At 50.2% G+C, this 27,237-nt stretch overlaps 9 protein-coding genes across 9 annotated transcripts; 4 read left to right on the top strand and 5 right to left on the bottom strand. All coding sequences in view use genetic code 12, as the record gives it.

Annotated features, from left to right (window-relative positions):
- Positions 1–2,471: 2,471 nt before the first annotated feature.
- DIURU_000856 (uncharacterized protein) lies at positions 2,472–2,984 on the bottom strand (the record flags this gene model as incomplete). Its single annotated transcript, XM_034159150.1, has 1 exon — positions 2,472–2,984. The coding sequence occupies one exon, from the start codon at positions 2,982–2,984 to the stop codon at positions 2,472–2,474; it is 513 nt and encodes a 170-aa protein (XP_034014523.1).
- A 1,020-nt stretch (positions 2,985–4,004) lies between these two features.
- Positions 4,005–4,772, bottom strand: DIURU_000855 (uncharacterized protein; the record flags this gene model as incomplete). The annotated part of the gene is made up of 1 exon (XM_034159149.1): positions 4,005–4,772. One exon carries the CDS (start codon positions 4,770–4,772, stop codon positions 4,005–4,007), a length of 768 nt encoding a protein of 255 aa, XP_034014522.1.
- Positions 4,773–5,425: 653 nt separating this feature from the next.
- On the top strand, positions 5,426–11,560 carry BPH1 (Bph1p; the record flags this gene model as incomplete). The annotated part of the gene is made up of 1 exon (XM_034159148.1): positions 5,426–11,560. One exon carries the CDS (start codon positions 5,426–5,428, stop codon positions 11,558–11,560), a length of 6,135 nt encoding a protein of 2,044 aa, XP_034014521.1.
- Positions 11,561–12,323: 763 nt separating this feature from the next.
- Positions 12,324–13,691, top strand: ERG4 (delta(24(24(1)))-sterol reductase; the record flags this gene model as incomplete). The annotated part of the gene is made up of 1 exon (XM_034159147.1): positions 12,324–13,691. The coding sequence occupies one exon, from the start codon at positions 12,324–12,326 to the stop codon at positions 13,689–13,691; it is 1,368 nt and encodes a 455-aa protein (XP_034014520.1).
- Positions 13,692–13,744: 53 nt separating this feature from the next.
- On the bottom strand, positions 13,745–14,365 carry DIURU_000852 (uncharacterized protein; the record flags this gene model as incomplete). Its single annotated transcript, XM_034159146.1, has 1 exon — positions 13,745–14,365. The coding sequence occupies one exon, from the start codon at positions 14,363–14,365 to the stop codon at positions 13,745–13,747; it is 621 nt and encodes a 206-aa protein (XP_034014519.1).
- A 753-nt stretch (positions 14,366–15,118) lies between these two features.
- On the top strand, positions 15,119–16,210 carry DIURU_000851 (uncharacterized protein; the record flags this gene model as incomplete). The annotated part of the gene is made up of 1 exon (XM_034159145.1): positions 15,119–16,210. The coding sequence occupies one exon, from the start codon at positions 15,119–15,121 to the stop codon at positions 16,208–16,210; it is 1,092 nt and encodes a 363-aa protein (XP_034014518.1).
- A 115-nt stretch (positions 16,211–16,325) lies between these two features.
- CSC25 (Ras family guanine nucleotide exchange factor) lies at positions 16,326–20,459 on the bottom strand (the record flags this gene model as incomplete). The annotated part of the gene is made up of 1 exon (XM_034159144.1): positions 16,326–20,459. One exon carries the CDS (start codon positions 20,457–20,459, stop codon positions 16,326–16,328), a length of 4,134 nt encoding a protein of 1,377 aa, XP_034014517.1.
- Positions 20,460–21,887: 1,428 nt separating this feature from the next.
- Positions 21,888–22,790, top strand: PEP8 (retromer subunit; the record flags this gene model as incomplete). Its single annotated transcript, XM_034159142.1, has 1 exon — positions 21,888–22,790. The coding sequence occupies one exon, from the start codon at positions 21,888–21,890 to the stop codon at positions 22,788–22,790; it is 903 nt and encodes a 300-aa protein (XP_034014516.1).
- A 2,448-nt stretch (positions 22,791–25,238) lies between these two features.
- On the bottom strand, positions 25,239–27,029 carry DIURU_000848 (metal cation transporter; the record flags this gene model as incomplete). The annotated part of the gene is made up of 1 exon (XM_034159141.1): positions 25,239–27,029. One exon carries the CDS (start codon positions 27,027–27,029, stop codon positions 25,239–25,241), a length of 1,791 nt encoding a protein of 596 aa, XP_034014515.1.
- Between the last annotated feature and the right edge of the window lie 208 nt (positions 27,030–27,237).

Here is a 27,237-nt window from a genome sequence, read left to right as displayed (position 1 = left end):
CCCAGACCTTACGGATACATATCAATGTTAATAATTACAGGTCACGAAGTAGAAGCTTTTACTGATTGATAGAGCTGTGTATTTGTGTATTTCTTATATTAGAGTACCCTATATACTTATATAGTTCTACTACACGCCGTACGGGAGTTAACCTGACCGTTCCGAGCTCTACTGGATACTACTTAAGCTACATGTGATGAATTTTTAACATTGTGGTCACTTGGTTAAAATTTAGCATCATTGGCTTGTCAACATTCAACATCAAAATGGCTTTCCCTAAAAATTCAAATTGGGCGTACTCCTTCGTTGTGGGTGACAATCAAGCGTCGTTACAGGCGTCTTTCCGTCTCATCAACTCAGCGGCATCTTCGAAATGTGATAGAGAGTATGGGGGCCAAGTAGTGATAGGAGAATGGGGTTTCCACTCCAACCTTCACTTCTTTGGGAGCACGGCTTTGTCAAATGAGCTGGCGAAATAGTACACCTGACCCCAGAACAAGACTCAAACCGCAATATTTAGCGACACGCCGATTGTAACTATCCAAGGTTCTTGTATTCTTCAGCAAAAGTTGTTAGTGAGCATCGGTCTCCATCAAAGTTCAGCGTGAGCATCGGTACTCTCTTTCGAATATCCTTCTTTCAATCGATTTCAGCATCAATCCTTTTTCATCATCTCCCCTACCACTTCTTCCAGTGTTAAAGCAGCGCTCTCACCACCACCACGTCCTCCTTCTACACTTTCACAACCTCCTTCACCACTTCCTTCTTCCAAATCTCTGTTCCACCACCTCCACCTCCAATGCGTTTGATCCTCAACCTCTTCCTTCTTCTTCACCAACACCACCTTCAACGTCTTCGATCCACCACCACCGTAGCCAACTCGCTCCACGTTATCACCGATTCACCACCTTCCAAACCCCATCACTAGTTTCTACCGACGGCAAACGTGTATGAGTTGCCCTCGGGGTTTTCGTCGGTAGAACAATTTTCACAGCAAAGCGTCAAATCCTCGTTGCTAAATGACTCCTCTCGCCGGAGCTCAAGTAGCGTGTGTTGAGGGGACCAGTGGCAATCAAAATCAAGGATTAGTCGCCAATATGAGTTAATTTGAAGGACCAGTGGCTTCCAGCAGTACGGGAATTCAGCCACGATTCCAAAGTCAGCGTAAGTTATAGACCCAATCAGCAGATATTGAATAGGATCAGTGGTGTGCAGCAGTAGTTAGTGGCCTGCAGCAATTATAGAAGGTCTAGTGGCCACCGACAATTGAAAGTGGCCATCAACCACTTATGCAAAGGGTTAGGCGGCCACTAGACTTAGTTCAATTGGGCCAGCGGCCACCGACAACAGTGTAAACGGGCTAATGGCCATCAAAATTGGTTTCAATGGATCATTAGCCGCCAACCCGTCCACCTATATCGTTAATACCCATTGCCCGCAATAGATGACCACAAACGACAACTGTATAGCCGTAGCTTTAGCCAATAGTAAAGTGTCTCCCGTGGGGTGTGAGAGCAGGCGGGTTGCCGCTGACAACTTGATCACCCCGTGGGGATGTTTCAGCGGGGGAACCCCCTGGTCACACGTCGACGTCCAGTCGCCAGTAAAACCTGCAGAGCAGACGGGTTGTCCCTGTTAACGTGATCATCCGGTGAGGGATGTTACAGAGAGCTAAACCGCTGGTGGAGGGCGTGGTCAGTTTCCCCTTTTTTTTTTTTTTAAAAAAAAAGGGGGCTTCCACCCGGTTTCTGGAAACTAACATGCCATGATTTGGAACCCACAGTATTTCATCGACGTTAATCGGCTACGTACTGGGGACCGGCATGCTGTCTAAGGGGCACAATACCAGCCTAAAGTTGGGCTAAACAGCGTTAGGATCATGTCTATAGAGTCTTTCCAACACCCACTATATGTCAGTAGCCGTACGGATGCATCCCCGCGGTGTCATTTTGTATAATGACTACCCGAGGCCAGCACAATTCCGAGCGTGAGCAAGCACCCACGAGTACCACCTTTGAAGTCCTTGGGAGAGAAAGGGCTCCAGGATGGCTCGCGCCTTCGTGGTGATCGAGCCGGTAGAAGTCGCTAATGCGTTAAACTGTTGGCGGCGACCACCCTTCCAGCCGGGGTGTCAAAAGACACCACTGGAGCTTTGGGGCAAGATGGTTCAACAAATTAGAAACAGCATGTTCAACAACGTCAATTTGAGGTCACAAATATTGGGTAGTGGTATCAACAACAACAGCAGCAGCATACTTTTTGACCCGCGAGATGAGTAAGGCAGGCAGCCGAAGCTCTAATGGTGGGTTGAAGGGAAGTCAAAAAGCAGCTTCAATCCAAGCCACTTAGGAGTTGTGGTTTCTGGCAATAGGTGGGCCAAGCCAGGCTACGTGAGAGTAGCGGTTTCTGGCGTTGGCAGGCCAAGCAACGCCACCTAAGGGTGGTGGTCGTGGCTTGGGCGGGTCACAAGTTCAAAGGGACAGAGAAGGACCATACACGGAGCCGTCAATAATGCGATACTCCTGGATGAGCTTCTTGGCGTGGGCAATGTTCTCTGCTGGCTCAAAGGGGGAGCCATAGAGTCGTACCAAGAGATCGCGGTATAGAATGTTCAAATCCATCTCGTCCACAAGCGTCAGGTAACGCTTGTCGCATATTCGTACGGCGTCGTTGATTCGGGCACGTTCACACTCCGGCTCATAGGGAATTTCGGCGTAAATACGATCGAGAACATTGCGGTAAGACAGTCCTTTGAACCCGTAGTATGGGAGAATGCCATAGTGACGCAAAAGAAAGTTAGTAAAGGCATCTCCATCCAATCTGATCCCGTATCGGGCAAAATTGGAAGTGGCAATTTCGTTGCGCTGAGAAGGGTTGTCCCCATTAACGTAGGCATCAAACAATACATCAACCATGTCCGTCCCCCAGTGAGTCAAACCCCATCCACTGGAGGAGGTATGGTATGGGGCCGGGCTTTGAACCATCGGCACTAACAGAGGTGATTGTGGTTGAGATTGCGTCATTGTAATAATTGATTTGTTAATGGGGGGAAATGGGTAGTAATATAGGCGGAGACTGTATACAGGTCAAGTTAGACGAACCCCCTTTGCCCCCACTAACTCTCTCCGCCACCCCTTATCTCATCGTCGTGTCGTCTGCGACATTATATCACGGGTTGCATTTTAGTCAGATCCTTTTAGGCTGTAAATCGGGGACACAAAAGTAGCAGCACTCTAGATGAGTAAATGGGTCGCTGCCAACTTCGCCGGTGTAAATATCTCAAAAACTGATGTCGATCTAGTCATTTTGTGGTCTAGGGGGGCTCAGGGGACTCAACAATTTATTGGGAATGCCGTCTATAAGGAGGGGACGGTTGCCGAGACGACACTGGAATGCTGGCTCCAACGCGGTCAAAACAGCGTAGGTGGAGGAAACTTAAATTGACCACGTATCACATTGGTGAGAGAGTATACTCAAGGTATCATTGCTGAACGCATGGGTCCTAAACTGGTCCAAAAACGTGGGTAGAGATCGTTCCGCTGGATTCGTTTCTCGCGCGCCAGTGTTGATTGTCTCCGTGTCATGTTGACGAGAGCGACGCAATGGTCTGACTCCGATGACATAAGCGGCTTTACCAACAGCCGGGTGCTGAGTTCTCCCTGACCAGCCCGCGAAGCTAACTCTTGTAGCTAATGAACATTTTGAGTAGGAGAACCTATTTGTTTTACATGATGCTGATTGTATTTATGATTGCTTCGTCGCCTCTTCCTTATGGCCGACGTTGAAATTTACAAGAGTCGCGCTTCAGTACGTTTAGCCGTCAGTGAGACAGCCATTAGGTTTACCATAGAATGATAACGACTATATCGAAAAATAAAGTCAGATTCAAATCAGTATTGATTACAACATATTTACGCCATTACGTAAACTCGCAATTGCCACCTATTTACAGCGGCTCTTATTACCCCCATGATATACGTTATCTCCATACTCGGACCAGCCGATTAGGCGGGGACGGTCAGCCGTATCGATGGCCCGTAGCCTCGCGGGTCGGTGTCAAACTCCAGGGTATAGTTATTGTATCGAGAACGTCCATACCTGGGAGCGAACGCCTCCAGCTGGTAGCGAGGGTCGCGGCGAGAGTAATTGTGGTTGATTTGGTTATGATGGCGGAACCCGTCCCGCAGCGTGTAGATGGTAGGGACGTCAGTAGGGACAAGCAGGTCGCGGTCAAACACCAGCTGCAGCACTGAAGCAGCGTCGATCGGGTTCAATTGTCTCATGTTGCGTTGCATTTGCTTACGGCGTTCCTCTTCGCCATCGCGCTGAGCCCACGCCATCTTCTCCACTTCCCGTTCCCGGCGGTGGCGTTCACGCTTATCACGAAGACGGCGTCGAAAGCGGCGAAATTCGTCACGTCGACGGTCCAAGGGAGACGTCAAAAGGCGGCGGTCGTCACCACGAGGAATCTCGCGGTGGCGCCTCATTGAGGAGTCGTACTCCATCATCAGCGGGTCGTACTCTCTGCCTCGGCCTAGGCCCAGCATTAGACCTGGTGCTCCGCCTCGAGCTAGCCCTCCAGCGGCTGTAGACATGCCATAACCAGACTGAGGATAGTAAGGGTAACGCCGACTCATGCGGTGCATTATGGCAAGCGCAGCGACAATAACGACAACAAAGATGATTTCCGACGAGCTGACGCCGTCGCCAAGAAGACCGGGCTTTTCCACCTCCTTAAAGTAGTGGGTCTGACGATCGTTAGAGTCAAACATGGGGTGGGGACGATTCGAGCGCGGAGGGAGAAAAATTGGCTGCCCTTATAATCTGCCGCACTGACGTCATCAGTCGCAACCGACAGGCGATACGAGTGTTGCCAGGCCCACCGGTGGTTGCGGCTAACACTCTGCGGGGAGAATGACGAAAAGCGTTTGCTCCTGCTTCGACTATGCTGGAATTTCGACGCCAGCAACCGTTGGAAAACGCCATGTTTACCCTGTTGGCAGTTGACGCGCGGCTGGGGATCGATCGTCGGTAGGCGCTGTCCCCTGACAGCCCACTGCTTCGAGCACAGTAGAGCGCGTGAAACAGGTCACGTGGATTATGGTACCCCGTCGCACTAAAATTTAGCAAAGACGAAGCTGTGAAAATCCCTCTCCCTCTCGTGAAGTGAGGGTCACGTGCGTTCGAGACCACGGTCAAGACCACAAAGTCACCGCCACCCACCCACCCACTCAAAGGCGGAATCTGACAGTAAAGTGAACGTTTAATTTAGTCCATTGATTATACTTGTGTGGACTGAGTATATCCTATCAAACACTAAAGTAAACCCGTTATCTTGGCTATTGTGCCTTCGGTGTGTCTCTTCACCGTGAGTCTCACCACCACTTAGTGCGCAACCCCATACCTCCCTTTCAACCGCAAACCCATGGCCCTGGAGGCAATTGCCGAGCTCAGTCGGGTGTTTCCCGGGTACCGGTTTGACAGCGATTTCCTTACGAGTGGCGTTGATGTCGCTGACGCCATTGATAGCGGCGATTGGGACCATTTGGCGCAAGTGGCCCGCGGGTGTATCTCCACTAAACCAGGCAATAATGACCCTATGCTCATTGACGAAGTGGCTCCCTGGGTTGAGAAAGTGCTAAAGCTTCCCAATACCGATTATACTGTGGTATATCTCGAGGTATTGGTCCAGTTGGTGCGTACTCTGTACCGTCTCCAAACGGGGCTTGACCACGCCAAATTCCAACAGAAAATATGCCAATGGCTTCTTCTCGATAATGTTGAAGCTGTAGACCACCAGTTGGCCTCATTATTACGCTTGTTTTATCCTTATGGCGCCCTGGCTGCCACGATCCACGATATCGTTAAACCCGCACTTGTGGCCCCAGATAAAGCTAATGTCAACCGCCTTTACCACGTGCTTAGCGGACCAGCTACGCCGCTGGAGTTTATCGTGTTTGCTCAGCCCACTACCTTCCCCATTGCCTCAATGCCACCTATGAGAGGGCTCGCGGTACACATGTGGCTCCGTCTCGCCGACTCGTTAAACCCAGTCAATCGATTACAGCTATTTCGATTAAGTGGCAATGGTGCTGCTGAATTGGGTGTTTACTTAGACGACAGTCAAATCAAAGCCGAAGTGGTTACCGACTCCGATACAACATTAATGTACCCGTTCAATCAGCACGTCGACGACCTTGGCGTTGGCGCAGGCAACTGGCTCCACGTGGTGTTGACCTACGACGACTACGGCAATCTTAATTTATTTCTTCAGGGCGAGTACCTGGAGCTGATGCCGTGCCCTGAACTTCAACTGCTACTCCAAGGGTTCACTAAAGTGGTATTGGGTCTGCCGGGAGCGGAGTTTGTGGTGCTGACAGTGCTGATACTCAGTTGCAGTCTCACTAGTGAGTGGGTGCTGTTCCTATATGCTTTAGGTCCAGCGTTCACTTGGCTGGTGAAAGAGGCTCTGACAGATACGCTTATGGCTACCGTCAGTCGGCTAAACCAGCGCCAGCTTATTGAGCTTGGCTACAAGCTCAAACTGATTGGTCAGCGACGAGACGAACCATTTAGCACAGTGTCGAAGCAAGTCATCATCAGCCAATTGGCTCGTCTTTCTGGTGACCGCGTCGTATTCGATATGAACGACTACTACCGTGCCTGTCACGACCGCAACGCTCAATTCCGCAACTCAAGCTACCATTTCCACACTGTCACCACTGTCCACGCCCTGCTAGCGATCGTTGGTGGACCACAACTATTAGTGGCCATTCTCGAACGGTGCCTAGAACAGCATCTGCCGGAGCTCATAGAGAGAGCCCTTACCACGTTGTTTGCCGTAATCAATGCTGACTGGCGGTTCCGCGATGAATTTGAGAATAATCATGGCTATGGTATGGTGCTGATTTTACTCACAAAGCACCGGCAATGGGTCAGTCCCACCGCGTTAACCGAGATCTTGAAACATTGTGGTTACGACCCTGATGACAAACAACACCTGCTCATTGTTAACAAGCAATGTTATCGCTTCATCGTGCTTGCTAACAACTTTGACCTCTGGGCCCGCCCTAATATCGATTCCTTAATGGAGCACTTTGATGTGTTATTGCATAATAAGTATCGTGCGTACAATCAGTTGGAACTCCGCAAGATGAAACTTCTCAAGCGACTCGCCCAGTTCCTCAAGGGGTACCCTGAAGCTGGCCAAGGGATGGAGAAGTTCCTAGTGACTTTACTACGCATAGACCCGCTGGTGGAGCTGATACGCATGCTCCTGATGCTGGTGGTACTGGGAAACTCGGCCGCCACCATCGTGCTGGCGCTTGCGCAGGTGCTCTGTGATAAACTGAGTCTGATCAAGACCATCAAAAAGTTTAGTCGACTGATATCTATCCACTGGCTATTGCTTTTATTCGAAGATCATTCTAATCCGCCTCAGGTAATCATTGATGGCATCAGGCTTCTTTGTCGCTTGTTGAAGCTGCTTGGTCCTCACGTTATTCGTCGCTTCTTTACCCTGAATCACGGTGCCGAAGTGCTTGTTCACTTCCTCCGACAATGGTGGCAGCAACCGCAAATGCTCGGTCAGCTTGTGCTTGCAGCTTTTGGAAGTGATAGCACTGGCGCCGATACGATGACGCAAGCGACGAAACGAGTGGATCCACAAACGCCGCTATTAGTGCCAGAATTCCTCGTGGTGGTATCGGGAGTGGTGGAGTATAGTCTCCATACGCTTTTGGTCAAGAGAGGACGCCACCTCTCACTGCCCACACGCCAACATTTCGCTGAAGATAGACTCGCAATTTCCGTACTTGACGTGGTGGAAGAGTATACGCAGATGCTCACCACTGGCTTTGAGCGAGTCAATGCTTTGCGTAACTTTTTCGTCACCAAAGAGTGGCTTGAGCCAGCTATGCAGATTGTTGGCTACCTACACACTATTGGAACGTGGAACACCGAGGAACTGATAATCTTCCACCAGGCCCAAATCAGGTTGTGTCATGCTCTCGGCGACATTATCGTGCGCAAGATACAAGCTAACCAATTCCAAATGACGGGGCTAGATGAGTTCATTGAGAAGACGTTAGTCGAGCTTGTGTTGCCTCATGTGTTTACCGAAGTGACGCAGTTTTTGACCAAGTCCAATTTTATCCACAATGAAAAGCAGCTACTTACAGGGATGCTGGTGGTAGTTTCTGCCTATCAACGCCATCTTGATCAAAACTACCGCGTGTCCGATGCTGATCTTCTGGCCTACCTTGAGTGTGTGGTGGCTCTTGCCGAAATCGAGGGTAATCTGCTCCCGGTGAAAAGTCAACTTGGACAACTATTGTACAATAAGCTTTGCCACGACTCCCTCAAAGTTGATACGCTCAAGTTCATGATGTACCGCCAAATGGTGGTGTTCCAACGCGAAGTCTTAAATGAGCAGTTGCTTGGGAAAGTGGTCGCGGTGATTCTTGGGTTTTGGGTCGAAAGTGCCGCAGATGATGCTTTGTTCGGTAACTTCTTGCGCACGGCCTACATCATGAACCAAACGCAGTGGCGCCAAGTGCTTTCGCTGGTATTTTCAGCGGAGTACGTGGATCCATTGGTGCTGTTTTTTGATTTGTTAGCGTCGCAAAACGACGACGATGCTTTGAAATGGTTGAAGCGGCGCGATGTCGTGTGTCGCCAGGTGGTGAAAGTGGCGCTGGCGCTTACTTCCGACGGTGACACCCGCGTTAAGATGAGCGATATGATCGTGATGAACTTCACCAATAACGGTGCCAGCCTGGACTCGGTGCACATCAGCCAATACGTGCGTGATTGTGCTAGTCTCCGCAAGCAAATCATTCACAATGAACGAGTACGGCACAACCGCTGGCTTCAGGATCATAAGGAGAATGTGGCCTACTTTGTCAGCCACTATAATGGCGTCAAAGGTGACGTCCTCAGGTGGATGGGTGCCAGCGATGATACCAACGCCACCTTTACCTTGGATGCCATTGATAATGCTAACTTAATGCGCCAGCGATTTATCTTAGCGGACCAGTTACTGGAACTGGAACGCCTTAGTTACCATGTGGATGTGCCTGTTCTCCGTGAAGACCTGCCCGAACCATTGGAGGAGCTGTTCCTTGTACTTGACATCGAAGACGCTAACGAGTCAACTCCCCTGGCTGAAGCCGACTTTGACGAAGATAAAAACCGTAAGGTGTTGCGTCTGTTGTTTATGGGGGACCAAATCCTTGCCATATGGAATATCAGTCAAATCAATGGTCTCGCTCTGATTGAGCTGGTGATGATTCTTGGCACGCTGCACTTATACATGATTGAAAACTATTACTGTACCCGTGATGGTAATATCGTTGATATTGAGGATGTGGCGGCAGAGGACCGTGACCCCATTGTGGCGTTGCTTGACCAGCCGCAATCATCGGGAGCTCGTGAACACCGTACCCGCCACTGGCCCCTCACCCGCCTTGCTAACGTGCTGAAGCGTCCGTTCCTCCTCCGAGACGTCGCCTTGGAGCTCTTCTCCACCGATGGCGCTCTGATCTTAATTACCTGTCGCCTGACTCGTGATCGTGATGCCGTGTACAGTAAGCTCAGCAGCTACGCGTCGCCCGCTCGCCTTGACCCGGATTTGCTGGTGCTGCTTAGCTACGCGTCTGTGGTCACCAACGGCGGTGGCGTTAACGTCACCCTGCGACTCGTGCTGGCATTCTCGGGTGCGGCGCTGGCGCTGGCCCAGTTTGCCAACATCACCAAGAAATGGCGCCAGGGCCGGTTGTCGAACTTCTACTATCTCATGTTGGTCAATATTGTGGCTGGGCGTACGTATAACGACTTGCTGCAGTATCCCGTGTTCCCCTGGGTGCTTGCGGACTATACGCTGCCAACCCTTGATTTATCGGACCCTAAGGTTTTCCGTGATCTTAGCAAGCCCATGGGAGCCCAGCTGGGCGGGCGTATGCGCCAGTTTGTCGAGAGATACCACGCTCTCGCTAGTCTTGGTGACTCTGAGCTGGTACCTTTCCATTATGGTACCCACTACTCGCTGGCGATGATCGTGCTGCTGTTCCTCATCCGTTGCCAGCCATTTGTCCAGCTGTACTTGTTGCTTCAGGGAGGTCGATTTGACCATGCTGACCGCTTATTCCTGCTGGTAGAGCGAGCCTGGCAACTGGCAGCGGTGGACAATACCACCGATGTCCGCGAGCTTATCCCTGAATTCTTTTACATGCCCGAGTTCTTGGTCAATACCAACCACTTTGACTTTGGCACCACTCAGCTGGGACAATCAGTGAACGACGTGGCTTTGCCTCCTTGGGCTCACGGCGACCCTCAAGTGTTTATTGCTAAGAACCGAGAAGCCTTGGAACTGCCATACGTTCTGGCGCATTTGCACGAGTGGATTGACCTTGTGTTTGGCTATAAGCAAACGGGGGATGCTGCGGTAGATAGTGTCAATGTTTTCCACCACACGAGTTACCTGGGAGGCACCAATTTGGATGATATTAGCGACGACACTCAGAAGAGAGCTGTCATTGGGATGATCAACAACTTTGGTCAAACGCCGGTGAGAGTGTTTCCTAAGCCTCACCCGCCACGGGAAGTACTTAATTGGCCCAACCGCTACCTCAACTTGGTGGATCATCAACGGCTCAAGTTAGTGTTCCAATCCAAGCTCAAACTGCCTATTGTAAGACTTGAACTCAAGAAGAAACGCCGACTTGGTGGGGGTATGCTGAGCTTGTGGGTGGGACGTCCGCAATGTGTGATATCTGATGGCTATTTGGTCCGCAAGACTCGCCAAGGGTTCCTGCGCCTGCTTAACGTCGACTCGCTGACATTTTTGGATGTCCACGATAGCAACATTACTGCCATGGCCTCCTTGGGTGTGAACGGATTCGTCACTGGTGATGCTGGAGGTCTTTTGAAAGTGTGGAAATTTTCTCAAGATAACCACTCTTTGGAGGCTAAAGGCACATTGAGAGGCCATGCTGCTGCTATCGTCCACGTATGTTATAGCCCTAGTTTCCTGCTTGGGGTATCTCTCGATGCTGATGGGGTGGTGATGGTCTGGGATATGATTCGTCTCAAGTTCATCCGCCAATTCAAATTTGACGATGCCACAGGGAAGATCTTCGTGCTGATCTCGCATGACACCGGTAACATGGGGTTTGTTTACATGAAGGAGCTGAAGCTTGTTCTTCGCATGCTTTCCATCAACGGACACGAATTGGTGACGCACGAGTTCCCTCTGCCGGCTCCTCGTGAAGTGACGGCGATTAACTTTGGTCGCGTGGGCAATATGAACGAAGAAAGCGACCGCCATATATATTGGAGCTCGGAAATCTTGGGCATTGCCATGGGCAAAGAACTCAAGGTGTACGAGATTACCACTCCGCCCTCGGTTAACGAGATTGATCTGATCTTATTGCCGCAAGTGGAGGCTGCCATCACTGCGTTTGAGTTGATTAAAGCCAGTGAGGTGGACATGGACGAGCGACTTGTGCGCGGTCATTTAGAGGTGGTGTTAGGCGATTACAAAGGTAACGTCTATGCTTGATATAAAGCTTAATAAACGAAATTCAATGGCTAATTGGCCCTCATCCGTCTTTGACATCGGGAACGACAGAAAAAAAGGATCCGTCAGCTACAGGACTCGAACCTGTGCGCTCAGAGAGCATTTGATGCCTCGAAGGGGATTCGAGTCAAACTCCTTAACCACTCGGACAAACTGACACTTGAAAATTTTTCGAAACACGCTTTTTCAGGTGATACTCGACTTACTTGAAAGTGCTAGAATGGTGCTGTACCAATTTAATTTCCACCAACAAAATTGCGAGTTCAAAGTGAACCATGTGGTGGTACTCAATTGCCACGTGTGGTCCCCAATTGAAAGTTATCCACTGAAAACTTTTAGATCGCATACGATGATTGCTGCTTTGTTTTGCTTTTTATGTAGGGCGCGCACCGAGTATTTTTTTTTTCACCTATTTTTAAACGTGAGTGTCTGCCTCTAGGACAAGCCTCCAAATGAGATCGTTCGTCGTTATCGCCATCTTTTTATCTAATTCTTGTTTGTCTCCACTGTGCAAGCATTCACCAAGATCCCACCACCATGTCCATGATTTCACCATACCTAAAAACCTTTTGATTGCTCCCCTCCTCTGCACTTCCACCTTGAACTTATGTAAGCGTCGACACGCGTCTCCCCACAGCCCCATCGCTCCTACCGTCGTTCCCTAGTCGTTCCCGTGCACCCCGTATAAGTCAACCGCGCACTTATTATTGTGACCGATCGCCAGACACTAAAATTTATCAACACTATGACCGAGAAGTCTAAAGGTCCCAAGCCTGGGTTTTTGGCCAAGGAAGACATCGAATGGGAGTTCGGCGGGCCTGCCGGTGCCCTCGGCATGATGGTGGGCTTCCCCTTGCTCATGTGGTACATGTGGCTCCTGGCGCAATTCTTCGACGGCCAGGCCGCGTGGCCGGCTCCCGGCCAATCGTGGCTGGATTTTGGTCACCAGTTGTGGACGTTGTTCGTTGACTACGGGTTGCCCACGTGGAAGGTCGTCGCTGGCTTTGCTGGCTTCATCATTGTCCAGGGGTTCTTCTACCTCACTTTACCCGGGGTGTGGACTAAAGGTCAGCCCCTCGCTCACCAAGGCGGCAAGCAATTGCCTTACTACTGCAATGCCATCTGGTCGTTCTACACGTCGGTGGTGTTGGCGCTCATCTTCAACTACACCGGGGTGTTTAAGCTCACTTACCTCATCGACTACTTCGGCCAGATCATGACCACCGCCATCGTCTTTGGCTGGATCATCTCGTTGGTGATCTACATCTGGCACTACCGCAAGGGCGACTACCAGCGGATGACGGGCAACCATCTCTACGACATCTTCCTCGGCGCTCCCTTGAACCCGAGAATCGGCAAGTACTTGGACTTGAAGATGTTTTTCGAGGTGCGTATCCCCTGGTTCATCCTCTTCTTCTTGTCGTTGTCGCTCTGCTTCCGTCAGTACGAGGAGTACGGTAAGGTGTCGCCGCAAGCGTTGTTCTTGTTGTACGCCCACTGGTTGTACGCCAATGCCTGTGCCAAGGGTGAAGAGCTCATCGTCCCCACCTGGGACATGGCCTACGAGAAGTTTGGGTTCATGTTGATCTTCTGGAACATCGCCGGCGTCCCCTTCACCTACTGCCACTGCACGTTGTACTTGGCGTACCACGACCCCAAGGAGTACCTGTGGTCGACCACCTACAACATGGTGCTCTACTTCACTCTCACCATTGCTTACTACTTCTTCGACACCGGCAACCGTCAGAAGAACTCGTTCCGTCGCGCCATGGCCGGCAACACCAACTTGCGCAAGACCTTCCCCTACTTGCCTTACTCTGACATCGAAAACCCCAAGTACATCACCACTGCCGACGGCTCGAAGTTGTTGACTGACGGCTGGTACGTGTACGCGCGGAAGATGCACTACACCGCCGACTACACTCAGGCGTTGACGTGGGGGTTGATCTGTGGTTTTGCCCTGCCCTTCCCCTGGTTCTTCCCCGTGTTCTTCTTCATCGTGTTGGTGCACCGTGGTTTCCGTGACCAGCGCAAGTGTGAAAAGAAGTACGGCAAGGACTGGGACCGCTACTTGGAGGCCTGTCCGTACATGTTCATTCCGTATGTGTTCTAGTCGTATATATAGTCCCTTTGAGAGAGAAAATGAACAAACACTTCTTTGTGATCTTAAGTAGATGACCAGTTGAGATTGAACCGCCCCGAAGGAACTTTAAACTGTTCTAATTGTTCAAACATCTCGTCGACAGAATTGGCCTTGATGATGATTTTGGAGTTAGCTTCACTGACAAACCCGGCGTCGACGGTAGTCTCGATAAATTTGAGGAACGGGTCCCAGAACCCGTTGATGTTGAGCACCACGATCGGCTTCGAGTGGATCAGAAGCTGCGACCACGTCGTCACCTCCATGAGCTCTTCCAAGGTGCCGAAGCCGCCGGGCAACGCCACGAAGGCGTCGCTTTCCTCACCCATCTTCCGCTTGCGTGTGTGCATGTCGTCGACCAACGTCGTCCTCCCGTACTCGTTCTCGTCGGGGACGACGGTGGTGCCGTCGTGCTCCGTGCTCAGCCCGCGGCGTTCGCGAGTCACTAACGCCTTAGGGATGATACCGTGGACGTCGCCTCCGTTCAGCGCACACCCTTTGGCGACGGCGCCCATGAGGCCAGTGTTACCGCCGCCGTAAACAAGGCCGACGCCCCGCCTGGCCATCTGCTCGCCAAGCTCGGTGGCGGTGTCGATGTAGCTGGCATTGGTGCCTGCCAGCGACCCACAAAACACACAGATCTTCATATTCAATTGGGTGGTTGGTTGGGTGTGTGGGAAAAGGAATTCAGCTCGTGGTCACTTCTCGCATTTTGTCACCTATATTCAGCGGTGACCGACATCCGCACCGTGGGCCCCCCGTGTGTCATCAAGAATAACGGGAATAGTCAATAAGAGTTAAGTGATTATTAATCGTCGTGATTGGTGATAGGAGTTTCAATGTGTCATGTTGCTTACAACGTCAGTGACGCCATAGTGGCCAGTTGACGTACACGCTTTCTGTACAAACACGCTTTTTGACATGTTCTTTGAGCGCTTTCTTTTTTCCCTTAGCGCAGACGCAATTTGTCTCGATGGGGTGCGCTCCGGGCTCAGACGCACCATCCCTCCATAGTGCCTTCCCCCCTTGTCGCCCAAACCCGCAAACTAGTTCACCCCTCCCCTGCGCCGATATTAAATTGAGGGGCGCCTTCGAACCAGTAGCTTATGAAACGGTAGACGGTGATGGTGCCTGGCAGGGGGCGACATGAGCGTCTGCTCGATTGAGCCCGATTGTCGGCGATTTAGGTTACGGGGAGCGGTTTAGCGCCGCCACAAGACCGGATTAGGGCGGCGTCTAAATAACGGGTGCGCTGCCCGACGATAACGCGCCGGTGGCTGAGGCGCGCAGCAGCGCCGAGACGTGCGCCCCGCATGAATTTTGTCGTATCTGGCGCCGGTATGGCCTTAGACGATATATAGCATAATTCTCCGCCAGCGCCGATAAATCCTTATCCTACCATGAGGGGCCCCGAACGCCGCCAGCAATTGTTCCAGCAGCTCGACCTGCTCGATTTCGACTTGCTGCTGACCGACGACGACGTCTTCGACGAGTGCGATGTCACTACTACCAGCAGTACCAGCAGCATCTCCAGCAACGACGGTCATACTAGCGCTAAAAATGAACCACAACTGAATCACCATGAGTTTAGACGAAGACTCTACCGCCAGTTGGATGAGAAAAACGCTAATTTGGCTAATATGTTGGAAGTTTTGGGAGAGGTGGCTCGCGAAGAGACTGATAACTGGATAGCGCAATTACTTGAGGTGTGTAACGACATTCGTCTGCTGCCAGCCTACCATACTGAGTCGGTACCGTTATGGTTTGCCCCTAGGCCAAAGTCAAGAAAACTGAAAACAACTGAAGCAAAGGTGTTGCCAAGATTCGAAAATATCATACCCAATGATGAGCAGAAGACAAAGTCAAAGGAAATCAAGAAACAGCCACTGAAACCTTCACTGAATACTCCTTTGAAGTCCCAAACGAAAACCGCAATGTTATCGAAGACTACACTGGTGGAGCCAACTCAACACAAACTTAATACTACCACACTGATACCGAAAGACACTACGCAAAAAACCAATCAAACCGCGTCGAAAACCACGCTGAAACCCAAAGATGTCACACCTAAGGATACCAAACTGAAGCCAAAGGAAACCTTATCGAAACCCAAAGGTACTACTCTGGTACTCAAAGACAACTTCATTACCCCCAAAGATACCCCTCAACTGGCACAAACAAAACCCAAACCAAAGATTGTCACTGGGGCGTCAGTTAAGAATCAGCTACAACAATTTGAAAAGTTCAAGGAACCGAAACGTCCGCCTCCCCGAGCCCTCTGTGTTGATGGTACTAAGCAGTCCACTTCCGCCTCTACAAACAATGTGGTAGAGTCCCACACATCCAAGTTTACGGTCCCGAAGACGCCCACTTTACCCTCACCAGCGGCTACTAGGCTGAGCGTGGCGCCACTGAAATCGAGTGATTCTCCTCGACCCATTAAGGGAAGCAAGATCAATGCCATGGCCCAGTTTTTCGAGAACTTGGAATAACCACCAGTCTGTCAGCACTTTCATTCTCAAGAGGCAGGATCCTCTTTGATCTACATGTAGTAATACCATATCGCTTTAATGATTAAATCTATTTCTCCTAGCTATATTGGTGAGATCACGACCTCAAAATCATCCGTTCAAAGTTAGGTGCAATACCGTGACCTTTGGACTTCCTCGACTTGTTTTCATCCGCAAGACTACCTTCCCGCGGTTCAAGTTGAAGAGAGATTTGATACTGTTCGGCGATGGTGGGGCACTTCTCATACCACACGTCCAAAAACATCTGGATCTCCTTCACCGTCTGGAAGTTGTAGCCGGTGGTCTTGAACCGATCAATGCCTCCGAGTATCTCACACGTCTTGGCGCGTTTAGCGAAGTTGATCAAGCGCAGGCGGTTCATCAAATTGTCGGGGTTGCCGTGATAAACGAATGTAAGGTCCAGAAGATACACCCCGAAGAACGGCACGCAGGGCTCCAGCCCAATGAACTTCAACACGTCACGGTACTCGTTGAAGTTACGCAGCAGATTCATCAACTTGTTCATGTTATGCAAATGGTTCAGCGTCTCTCCACTCAAAAACTTCCATGTCTTCTTGAGCCGGTGGATCGGCAGTGAATACAACGCCAGAATAATTGCCGTCATCAGCGAGAAGTTGTTGTACTGACGACACTTCTCCGCCACCTGTACCCAGTACCGAATTATGTGTACCCGTTTGCGAGGGTCCAGCTTGCGCAAAATCAGGTAGGCGACAAAGTTGGTAAGTTGGTTCAGCGCCTTGATGAAAGCGGTGATTTCGTCGTACAGCTCACTGAGCCCCAGCTTCTTACCCCACACTTTGGCTAAACAGGCAAACTTCAGGATTCTCAGGTACATGGCAAACTCTCTGATAGTCAATTGACGAGCAAGTTCCATATAGTCGATATCGGTTAATTTGGCTCTCTTGACGTGGATCAGACCTTTAGTGATAGGGTTAGGCGCTTTGCCTGGGAGTATCATCGGCACTCGGTCGAAGCAAACTCTTTCCCCGGCTAAAAGTTTAGTTAAGTCCACGGCTAATTGCTTGCCAATCAGGAACTGTTGTACCGGTTTCAGCTGAGCAAACACAAGCCAGCGGCGAAGCACCAGCTCATTGTAGTACAGATCAGTCCAGTGCTTTTCCACGATCAACTTCATGATATTCATCACTCTCAACCGCATCGGGTTGCGCTTTTTCGTCGACCACAAGTTGTACTCTTCAAAGGAGAGTCCATCAGGAGCATCCATATGGAACCGATTGATGAGCAAAGCCAAAAGCTCACCCAACGATAACATCGTCGGGAACGTAAGCAAAAAGGCCGCGTTGAAAGCCAGGTCAAAGAGGTCGTGGTGGGTTAAGTGAGCCACTAAAGCCTCCTTGGTACCACCCTTGACGTTACCCTTAATGTCCAAGATGAGATCAAACTCTTCATCGCCCTCCAAAAACCAGGGAGCATCGGCCAGAGAGTTTGACGATCCGCGGGCGCTTTTCTTCATCGCTGCCGCAGCAATGTTCAGAGTGATATCACCGCCGACGCCCAGGGTCACTGCTGCCACCGACAGGTTCAGATGCAGCGGCCCCGACTTCTCCGACATCAACGTGTTGTTACGCTCAATGACGAGAAGTTGGACGTTCAAGTCATCGTGGAGCACACGAGTGGCATAGTTGAGAATGGTTTCCCGCTCTTCGATAAGTTGTTGAAGGATTTTCTGAATCAGATTAAGGAACTTCATCAGGTCACTAAGATGTTCAGAAAGCACCACATCGGGGTTAGTGGAAATGGCACCATCGCGATGGTGATTAGCGTGTTCAAGTAAAATGTGAGCAAGTACTGCTGCCGACTTCTCCTGAGGGTCTTTCATCTGATCCTTATCATAGATGAGCTGGTCTTCCTCCCTAAGCCCCTTGAACACATCGGGGTCTTCCAACGTCAATGCCTGAGTGCCCATAATCACCGACATGATTAAGTCATGGAACTTCTGTTTGAGCTGGAAGAACTCGAGTACAATGGGATAATCAAAGGCAAGGTTCGACTGGAACTCCAGGGCATCGATCTCGGGTTCTTTACGCAGTTGGCGGCGGCTGGAGGGAGGCCGTTTGCGGATTTCGTCGTCGCCGTCATCGTCATTGTCGCCATCATAGCCCGGTATGTGGCTGTCGTCCGACTCGCCAGGAGTCGCTTTCTTCACAAGACAGAACACGGTAAAGTCCAACAGCTCGATGACGTCAATAAGCAGCGACGCGTGGAACAAGTATTTGTACACAAGCCGCAATATCTGAGTGTTTCTCTCCTGCTTGAGGGTGTCGTTGTAGAACTCTTGTTGCCTTTCCGGAGTGAGGAACGCAAGTGTCAGTTGCAGAAGTTCACGCATTTTGTCCAGGATGCCCACCACCTGGTCGTACATTTGTTGGTCAATGACGATTTTGGAATGGTAGCGGTTTTTGAGGTCATCACCCAGTACGTTGAGCACTGGGTTTTGCGACATGAAAAACGGGTTACACCAGTTGCCGCCGTTGAACTCGTCGGTGAAGAACCGAGGGTACACTTGGGGAAGCCGGCCCAGACGGTCAGCACCAGTCATATCGTCATCTGACTCGGCCTCGGTATCGCTCAGATCGTAATGGCGGCGGTAAACACGTTTACCTTCGGTGACCTTGTTGAAGATGCGAACAATACCTCTAATAATGTGTTTGAGCTCGACCACTTCCTTCTCAAATTGAGCCAAATAAGCGGCGTCAGACTTCAGCGCCATCAGGTTTTCCAGCAGCGGCGGGCCAACGCTATCAATCCCTGACAGCAGCACCAGCACTTGGTTCAGCGGGCTCTGCTTGTTTAAGTGGCGGATATCGTTTTGGAGCACCGGTCCGGCTTCGTTAAGCGACCCCAGATAATGAGTTAACAGCAAGTATAAGAGACCATTAATGTATAATTGGGAAAACAGGGCGGTGAGGCGTTTTAACCGGCGCCGTACCAGCTTCTCGAAGCGAGTGCCGTTGAAGTCGTCCTGAGTGAGTCTCAGAGCAAGAATGCAAAGGGCAATGATGCGTTGTACCCGGTCCATATGGGTGGTGAACAACGGCTTGTTCTGGTCGCGGACGGCGATCAGCGTGTACTCTAAGATCTGGTCCATCGCCGGCGGCACCTGGTCCCACTGCTGAAGATCGCCCAGTTGCGGGTAGAACAAGTCGTCCAAGTAAAAGAATGATTGAGTAAAGTGGTGGTATAGCAGTTGCAGTCCTTGGGAGATCAGCAGCGACGCGTTACTATCACGTTTAAACACCAGTCCGCCCAGGTCAAAAGTCGGAGCGGTAGAAAGTTTCAGTGGTTGGCGAGGCATTTCGGCATCGGCATCAACCATTTTGCTCAGGTTCTTTAACAGTTCGAACAGCGGTGCCTCAATGGGGGCGGGAATGGTTAAATTGGAGGCGGTGAAATTGGTCATAGGTACCACTTCGCAGTAGACCTCAAGCTGAGGCAGGAAGAACGAGAAATCGCCGCCAATAGTGCACCGCGGAATCCAAGTTACGCCGCGGCCCCATTCGGCCACATAGTCATCAGCTAGCCGCTCGGCTTCAGTCTCCAGGACGTATACCGGCAGCGGGCTGCGTTCCTCAGGTGCAGGGTCGCCGACCAGCGGCAGTTCCACCTGCAGAGGTTGTTCGTCCAGCCCTAGAGTGATGGTGGTGGCCACCAGGGGGTTATGGGTAGTTGCCCCCAGAGGCGGTGGCGCCTGTGATTGTTTCTGAGAAGTTTCGTGGGAGCTCTGAGTGTCTTCGCTGGCAAACAGCACCACCGAGTTTTTTCGCGTGGTGTCCTGGGAGGTCAGGCGTTCCGAGTAGTCGGCGAGGTTCTTTTGGAGCAAGCTGGTGAACGAGGGAATAAGCACGTTGGCGGCGGTGTTTGCCGCGGTGATGGAGTCGAGCTCCTTGTTGCTTTTGAGCTTGTTGAGCACCGGCTGGACGTAATTGACCGAGCGGACGTAGTTGTGGGGGATCCACCCGCGCTGGAGATCGCCGCTGGCGCCGATGACGACGCCGTCCCACCACCCGTTGGCGGCCTTGGCCAATATGTACACGGTGTCGCCGAGGCGGAGGGGCAAGTGCAGCGGCTGGGTGGCGGCGAAGTCGTAGAGGGCGATGACGGTGTCCAACGGCCTGAGCGGCTCGTCGCCCGGGTGGGTGCCGTCGTGAGGGGTCACGAAATCCGGAGGGATCTCGTCGGGGTAGGACATGGGGAGTCAATCGCCGCTGGCGCCGTAAGAATGCTCAGAAGAGGGAGGCGACCAGAGGGGACACGGGGCGGGTGAAGGTGGAAGCTAGAGGCTAACGGCGAGGTTCAGGGAAAAGTTCGCATGGGGACACATTAAATTTCCTGGTTGCGGGCCCGGGCGTGTGGGGACCTGGCTTAAGAAAAAAAAAAAGCAGCGGGACCAGATGGTCCCTGGCAAGCTAGGGGAACTTTATGACCAAATTGAGCCCACCAAGAATTGACCTAAAAATTAGAATTGGTGGGCTTAATAGGCGATAGTAGACTCAATTCTGAAGTGGTAGCTGAGTGAGCTCTGCTGATGTCGCTGGGTCTAGACCCCATCCCCAACCTGCGTAATGTCTCCACCCTGCAGACATTCATGCCCGGCATCGATGCGGCCCGGCGGCGGCTGGCTTTCGGAGCGCTACGGCACTGGGTCAGATTTTGTGCTGGGCGCCCTTAATGATTGTCGTTTCTGTTGGCGCCATGTGGTATTTGTCGGTATTTGTCACTACTCAATTGGTTGAGTATAGTGCGACGATCGCCAATCACCAATTTCGGCCTTAACTAGCAATATCCTACGTCAGATTCATTTAGCGATGTTGTTTGTAAATGGGTGTTTAGGGGAAGCGCCATGGGACCGCCGGCAAACGCTTGTGATTCGTGCCGAACCCCCAATGGTGACTACCCCTGGTGGGGTGAGGCTGGAGCGTGCGCACCACGAGAAATCACCACCTGCCCAACGGTTTTCCAACGGAAATTCCCATGTTTGGACGAAGCAAATAAATTTAATTTTGATTGACACGGGAACGGTCATCCGCTTTTACCCCTCTTCCTACTAAGAAAAAAAAGGTTGAAAACGAGCTAGGTTGCAGGCGGTAGCCACCAAGGAAATGCCTCGTTTGCCCCTATCTTGATGGGGAATACCGTATTCCCGGCTACATGTGTCATCGGCATCAACCATCGGCGTGTGCATTTAGCCCACGCTGGATACGCTGGATGGGCGGTTGGCATGTGACTTTGCCGCTGGTGCTCATGTGACGATAATAGTAATCTCCCTTGGCCCGAAAGCCACTAGCTAGGGGCTGATATCTTAGGAGGATGTAACCCGCACACGTTTAATTCCCCTTTCGGCACCTCCCTGACGGATACGGGTGTGGGGATTTTTCGACTAAGCGGGGGCCATCATTACCATGTGAATTACTGACAAGGAGCAATTTATAGTTTATCATAATCAGCGGATGCTAAATCAATTATCATTGTTGTCAGAATCTCCTTCTATTGGCTCAATCATAATTCATCTCTATTCTGATTCATTGTCCCTCAGTCTTTTTTCTCTCGAACGTAAGCTGAGTCAGCACGGTGGCGCGCCTCACGTAATCGGTCCCACCGGCAACCGTGTCCACGTCCCATGTCCCTCTTCTTCAAGTCGCCATTGGACATCGAAATCCGCCTTGACGACGATGGCCACCGTCAGTATACCGAGATCAAAAGCTCAGTAAGCGGCCGTGTCGACAAACTCCCCGTGTACAAGGACGGCGAGCTGGTTAAAGGCACCGTCACCATCAGAACTCGAGAGGGGCGCCGAGTGGAGCACACGGGGGTCAAAGTGCAACTCATGGGCTCCATCGAGATCAACACCGACGGCGTCAGTACCCTGGACTTTTTAACCATGGGTAAAGAGCTCGCCGTGCCCGGTATTATCGACCACGAAGTGCTGTACCCATTTGAGTTCAAAAACGTTGAGAAACAGTATGAAAGCTATCGGGGAAAGAATGCTAAGCTTAGGTATTACGTCAAGGTTGTGGTGCTGAGAAAGCTGAGCCAGGAATTGACCCGAGAAAAGGAATTATGGGTATTCCAGTACCTTCAACCGCCGCCGCCGACCGATGACCGGGCGTTGACGTCGGTGAAGATGGATGTGGGGATTGAAGAGTGTTTGCATATTGAGTTTGAGTACTCTAAACTGCGGTTTAACCTTAAGGATGTCATCCACGGTCGCATTTACTTCCAACTTGTTCGCCTTAAAATCCGCCACATGGAGCTCCGTTTAGTCCGTCGAGAAGAAGTGGGCACCGCTCCTAATCAAATCACCGATATCGAAACCCTCGTGCGGTATGAGATTATGGACGGGGCGCCAGTCAAGGGTGAAACCATCCCTATTCGTTTGTACTTATCCGGGTTTGACTTGAGTCCGACCTACAGCGACGTCAATAAGCGCTTCAGTTCTCGTACATTTTTGTCATTAGTGTTGATCGACGAAGATGCTCGTCGTTACTTCAAACAAAGTGAAATCATCTTGTATCGAGACTAGCGCTGGTTCGCACCATATACTTGACCTCTATAGAAATACCACAGCACCGCTAAACCCATGAAAAATCTGACCAGGAAACAAATGTTGGATGATTCAATAAAAAGATGAGACTACTTAGACAGTATCTAAAAAAGATTCGTCAGCTACAGGACTCGAACCTGTGCGCTCAGAGAGCATTTGATGCCTCGAAGGGAATTCGAGTCAAACTCCTTAACCACTCGGACAAACTGACATTTTCGAAATTTTCAGATTTCCGCTTTTTGGTACTTGAGCTCGCCTAGCGTGGACTCTGGGTATGTCACTAAATGCTCACAGCTGGTGGATTTCATCAGTGTATCAATACTAACATCCGAGAATAAATTTTTTTGATGGCAAATTGTTGAAATTATGAATTTTGAGGGCATAGCATGCTTTTCCCGTGTGCGCAATTTTGATATCCAATACAATTGACCAACTAGAAGTTTGCAACGCGAAGATTCTGGTGTAGCGCTTTTAACACTGCCATGGGTGGAATTAAGGTTGGAAATTCTGTGAAAGTAGGTTGCTGGCTCTTTAATTAATCCAACAAAACCTTTTCACTCAAGCGGTTCAGCTGAAGGGTGGCGATTAAATCTGTGTCACCTCATCCAAAGCGTTCCCAAATCACGGGCTAGCTCGTCGTTTGTTACCATATTTGGTCCAAATGGAGTGTATCTTGTGCATAGGCTACAGGGTTTCACACAAAACTGAACATGAAATTAAGGTCATTTGATTGGTGATTTCTTTATTGATATATACACTGCTCAGCTTCAAAACTCAACACTTAACACTCTTGGCTCAATCACCCTTGAGCAGATGCGGATTTTTTCAAACTCGACTTTCATAGCTCATGGTCAGAGTATTTCAGTATTCAATTTCACAATCACCAGCCGGCTTCAAATTTATTGACAGCAGGACTTGCACCCGCACTGGCAACTGGCACCAGCGCAAGGCAGACAAGAGCAGGCCTTAGCACACCCAGTGGTGCACTTGCAACCTTTAGCGCAGTCAGAAGTGCATTGACACTTGTCACCACAGTTGTTAGTGCAAGAGGAGTCGCACGCGTAGTTAACCAATTCAGTTCTCATTGTTGTCGATGATATTTGTGAAGAAACGTAATCTGGGGTGGGACATGATGCTTATATACTTTTTGCGTTGTTTGCGCCGTCTGTGCGGTGATTCTGCCGTGCGCAGTTTGTGCCGCCTGCATTCAAATTACATTTGCGTGCATTGTGCCGAACGCAGATTTTGCGGAGATGGAAACCTCTAAACCTTGGCACTCAGACAATATTGAAAACGTGACCAAAAAAAGTAGCAAATGATTCGATTTTGTTTCGGCTTCTTCCGTTGTATGATGAAATTCATATGTTTGCAAATCAGAGTAGTACCTTCAAAATGCTCGCCAGTTGCAGTAAGCGAGTATTGATTTGACTTTAATGCATTCATTGGCTGTGACGAAAGTATGTCATCATCTGCGTGTTGTGTAGAAGCAGGATATGCTGGCGTTGTCAAAAACTGTAAGCTCTATTGCTCGCTTATCATTAATCTTTCCCAGAATCTGCACTTGCAGTAATAATGGTAATTGAGCTGACCCCATGCAAAGGGCACACATTCTAGAAGCACCATTTCGGCTTTCCTTGAGTCATTTGTACTTTTCTGCACGCGCAGCAGTACGAAGTCTCGCCTTTCACTATAAGCCTTGAGGTCCTCTGCAATTGGCACTTGGAATCACGCAGTCTTGAATACCACCGCTACTCCCATTTCAATCGAACCCAAACCCGCCACGGGTGCTTGCATCAAACTTGTTACTCCAAAAACATCAGAATTGTTTGGTCTCACGTTTGATTCAGCATAGTAAATGAAATGCTCATTCAAATATTTCGTGCGCGTTATAGAGTTATCGTAACCGTTGTCGTCGTAATATCAAGATTGATGGCACACTAACGTCACCAATGATATAACAACCCAGATTTGCAAAAAGAATGTCAAGCTCCAGGCTTAAACAAAAATGATTCTGCCCGGGCTCGATCCGGGGACCTCATGCGTGTGAAGCATGCGTCATAACCAACTAGACTACAGAACCGTAATTGGCTTTTGTAGTATTATTTGAGTATAAGTGTGAGTGTCTTAAAATTGGTTCGAAAAAATTTCGAGCAGGATATCAAGAGGAACGGTGTACTCGCGTAAACCGGTCTTGGTTGCTTAGTTGTTAACTTATCCGTCTTGATATCCTGCCCAGGTAGTTATACCTTTGGGTTTAAGGATCGTTAATTAATTCACTTCATCATTGGCTTCGGTACTAGGTGATGAGCACTATTTGAATCTATGTTACGTCCAGTTGAATTGTCTCTGTGTTGTCGTTCAAATATTAGCTGTTTTGCATTCATGAATGGTGGGTATCGTTAACGTATATAATACATTCATGATAATTTACTTACGACACCAACAGGGATCATAGTCATTCTCCATTTGAATCATCACATCCAACTTTTGCTTTTCAAACAATCGTTGCACTTGACTTTTGATGTTATTCATGCTTTCGCCACGATAGATTTGAATATGGATGTAACCTTGGATTGACAGTGTCAGATTTGGCCAAAACCGTGGAGTGGTAAACAGCTTGACCCCCTTGATTGCCAAGACTTCTTGAAGTACTTGACGAATTGATTGTTCATGGTTATTCAGCAACTGAAGTAAAAGTTGTGATGCTGTCAGCTTGATCAAAGGGATTGCGCTGAGGAAAATAAGTACGGCAATGACGATGGACGCCAAGGGGTCAAATACCTGGTGGTTGAATATCTTTGTAAGGATAGTTGAGCTCACTACCCCTACCAGTCCAAGAGTATCGGCCAAAATATGAAGAAAAATGCCGTGCATGTTTTCGTTCATGCCTGTCAGGTTAGCCTCAGTTCCACTGTGGTCATCAGCCTTGAACGGGTATTCGTGTTCATGAGCGTCATCATGAGAATGTTTGTGTGAGTGGCCATGTGAATGTCCGTGGGAGTGGCCGTGAGAGTGGCCATGAGAGTGACCGTGACCGTGGCCGTGGTCATGGCCATGATTGAAGGCAAATATACCCACCAAATTGACAAGTAACCCAAGGAAGGATACTATGATGAGCTCGGTGGTCTTTTCAAGTGATACGGGGTGGACAATGCGTCCTAATGCCTCAAAGATAATGGAACCACTGATACCCACAAGCAATGCACCGTTGGTAAACCCTGCTACCACCTCAAAGTTCTTAAGGCCAAATGGGTACTTGGAGTTGGCATCGTTAGGTTGTTTCGCTAACACCCCCGCCACCAACCCGAGGGCAAGCGACGTACAGTCAAGGGCCATATGGAGCGAGTCACTTAAAAGCCCGAGTGATTTTGAGCGGAACGAGTAAAGCAACTGAACCACCATAAACGTCGAATTCAAAAGCAAGAAATTGAATATAGCTTTGGTGTCCTGATGGCTCATCAAATGCAGCAATATCAGTGGCGAGATGGAGATAGCGTCCACCTCCATGGTTTCTTTCTCGTCATCAGAGGCAAACCGAGTGTCGACGGCAATCAGAAGTGGTAAAAACATCTGGATGATCTCGACCACCGATACTGTCACCTCATTCAATATTACCCCAAACACCACCGAGAAGAACGCCACTGCCAGCACCACCATGGGACTGGCCACCAGCAGTTCGGCCGCGGTGATCACAAGCACCCCCACCACGATGGCATTAGCCAATATCATGGTCACTGGGAGCGCCCCAGCATACACGAGCCATCCTGCCCCCACTACGGCTGCCACAGCATAGACGTAGACAGGGAGCCGACGAGACGCATGTCGAAGAATCACGTAGCCAAGTGCCACCAAAAAGTACCCAATTAGCACGTCTAGCGACCGAGTAGCCGCGAAGTCGACTAAGCAGGCAAACACAAAGTATAGGTTCCACTGACTCAACACCAACCCCATGATCAACGGCGCTAGCCGAGCCGGAGACACAAAGTTTGTCGCAAGATACACGAACGCCACGGCGGTGATATCTCGCGAGTAAGTAATCAACTTGTAGTGGGCGAGTCCTCGGAGCACCGCCAGTGCCACCACCCCGTACACCGCCGCCACTGCCGCCCGCTGGAGAGGCGTGGCATGGACCACCGAAATCTGGTACAGGAATATGGCACAGGGAAGTGCCACGAGTACCGGTAACGTGGCGAACACTCGCTGGAACTCCATGCCCATACCGCGATCGATCGGCGCGCGTGGCTTTACCGGCGTTGGAGGGCCAGCCGCGACCGTCGTCGGTCTTATTAAGGATAGTATGATCTATGCGGAAAAGTGATGAGAGATAAAAGAGTTGAATACATTGATTGCATACATGGTGAATTTGCTACCAATTGACTACGTGCACGCGTGACAAGACTAATCATGCGTCGTTAAAATTGTATTT

Source organism: Diutina rugosa (assembly GCF_008704595.1).
Source record: "Diutina rugosa strain CBS 613 chromosome Unknown scaffold3_size541584, whole genome shotgun sequence".
NCBI lineage: Eukaryota > Fungi > Ascomycota > Pichiomycetes > Serinales > Debaryomycetaceae > Diutina > Diutina rugosa.
Note: the sequence above shows the minus strand (reverse complement) of the source record. Positions and strands in the feature narration are given on the sequence as shown.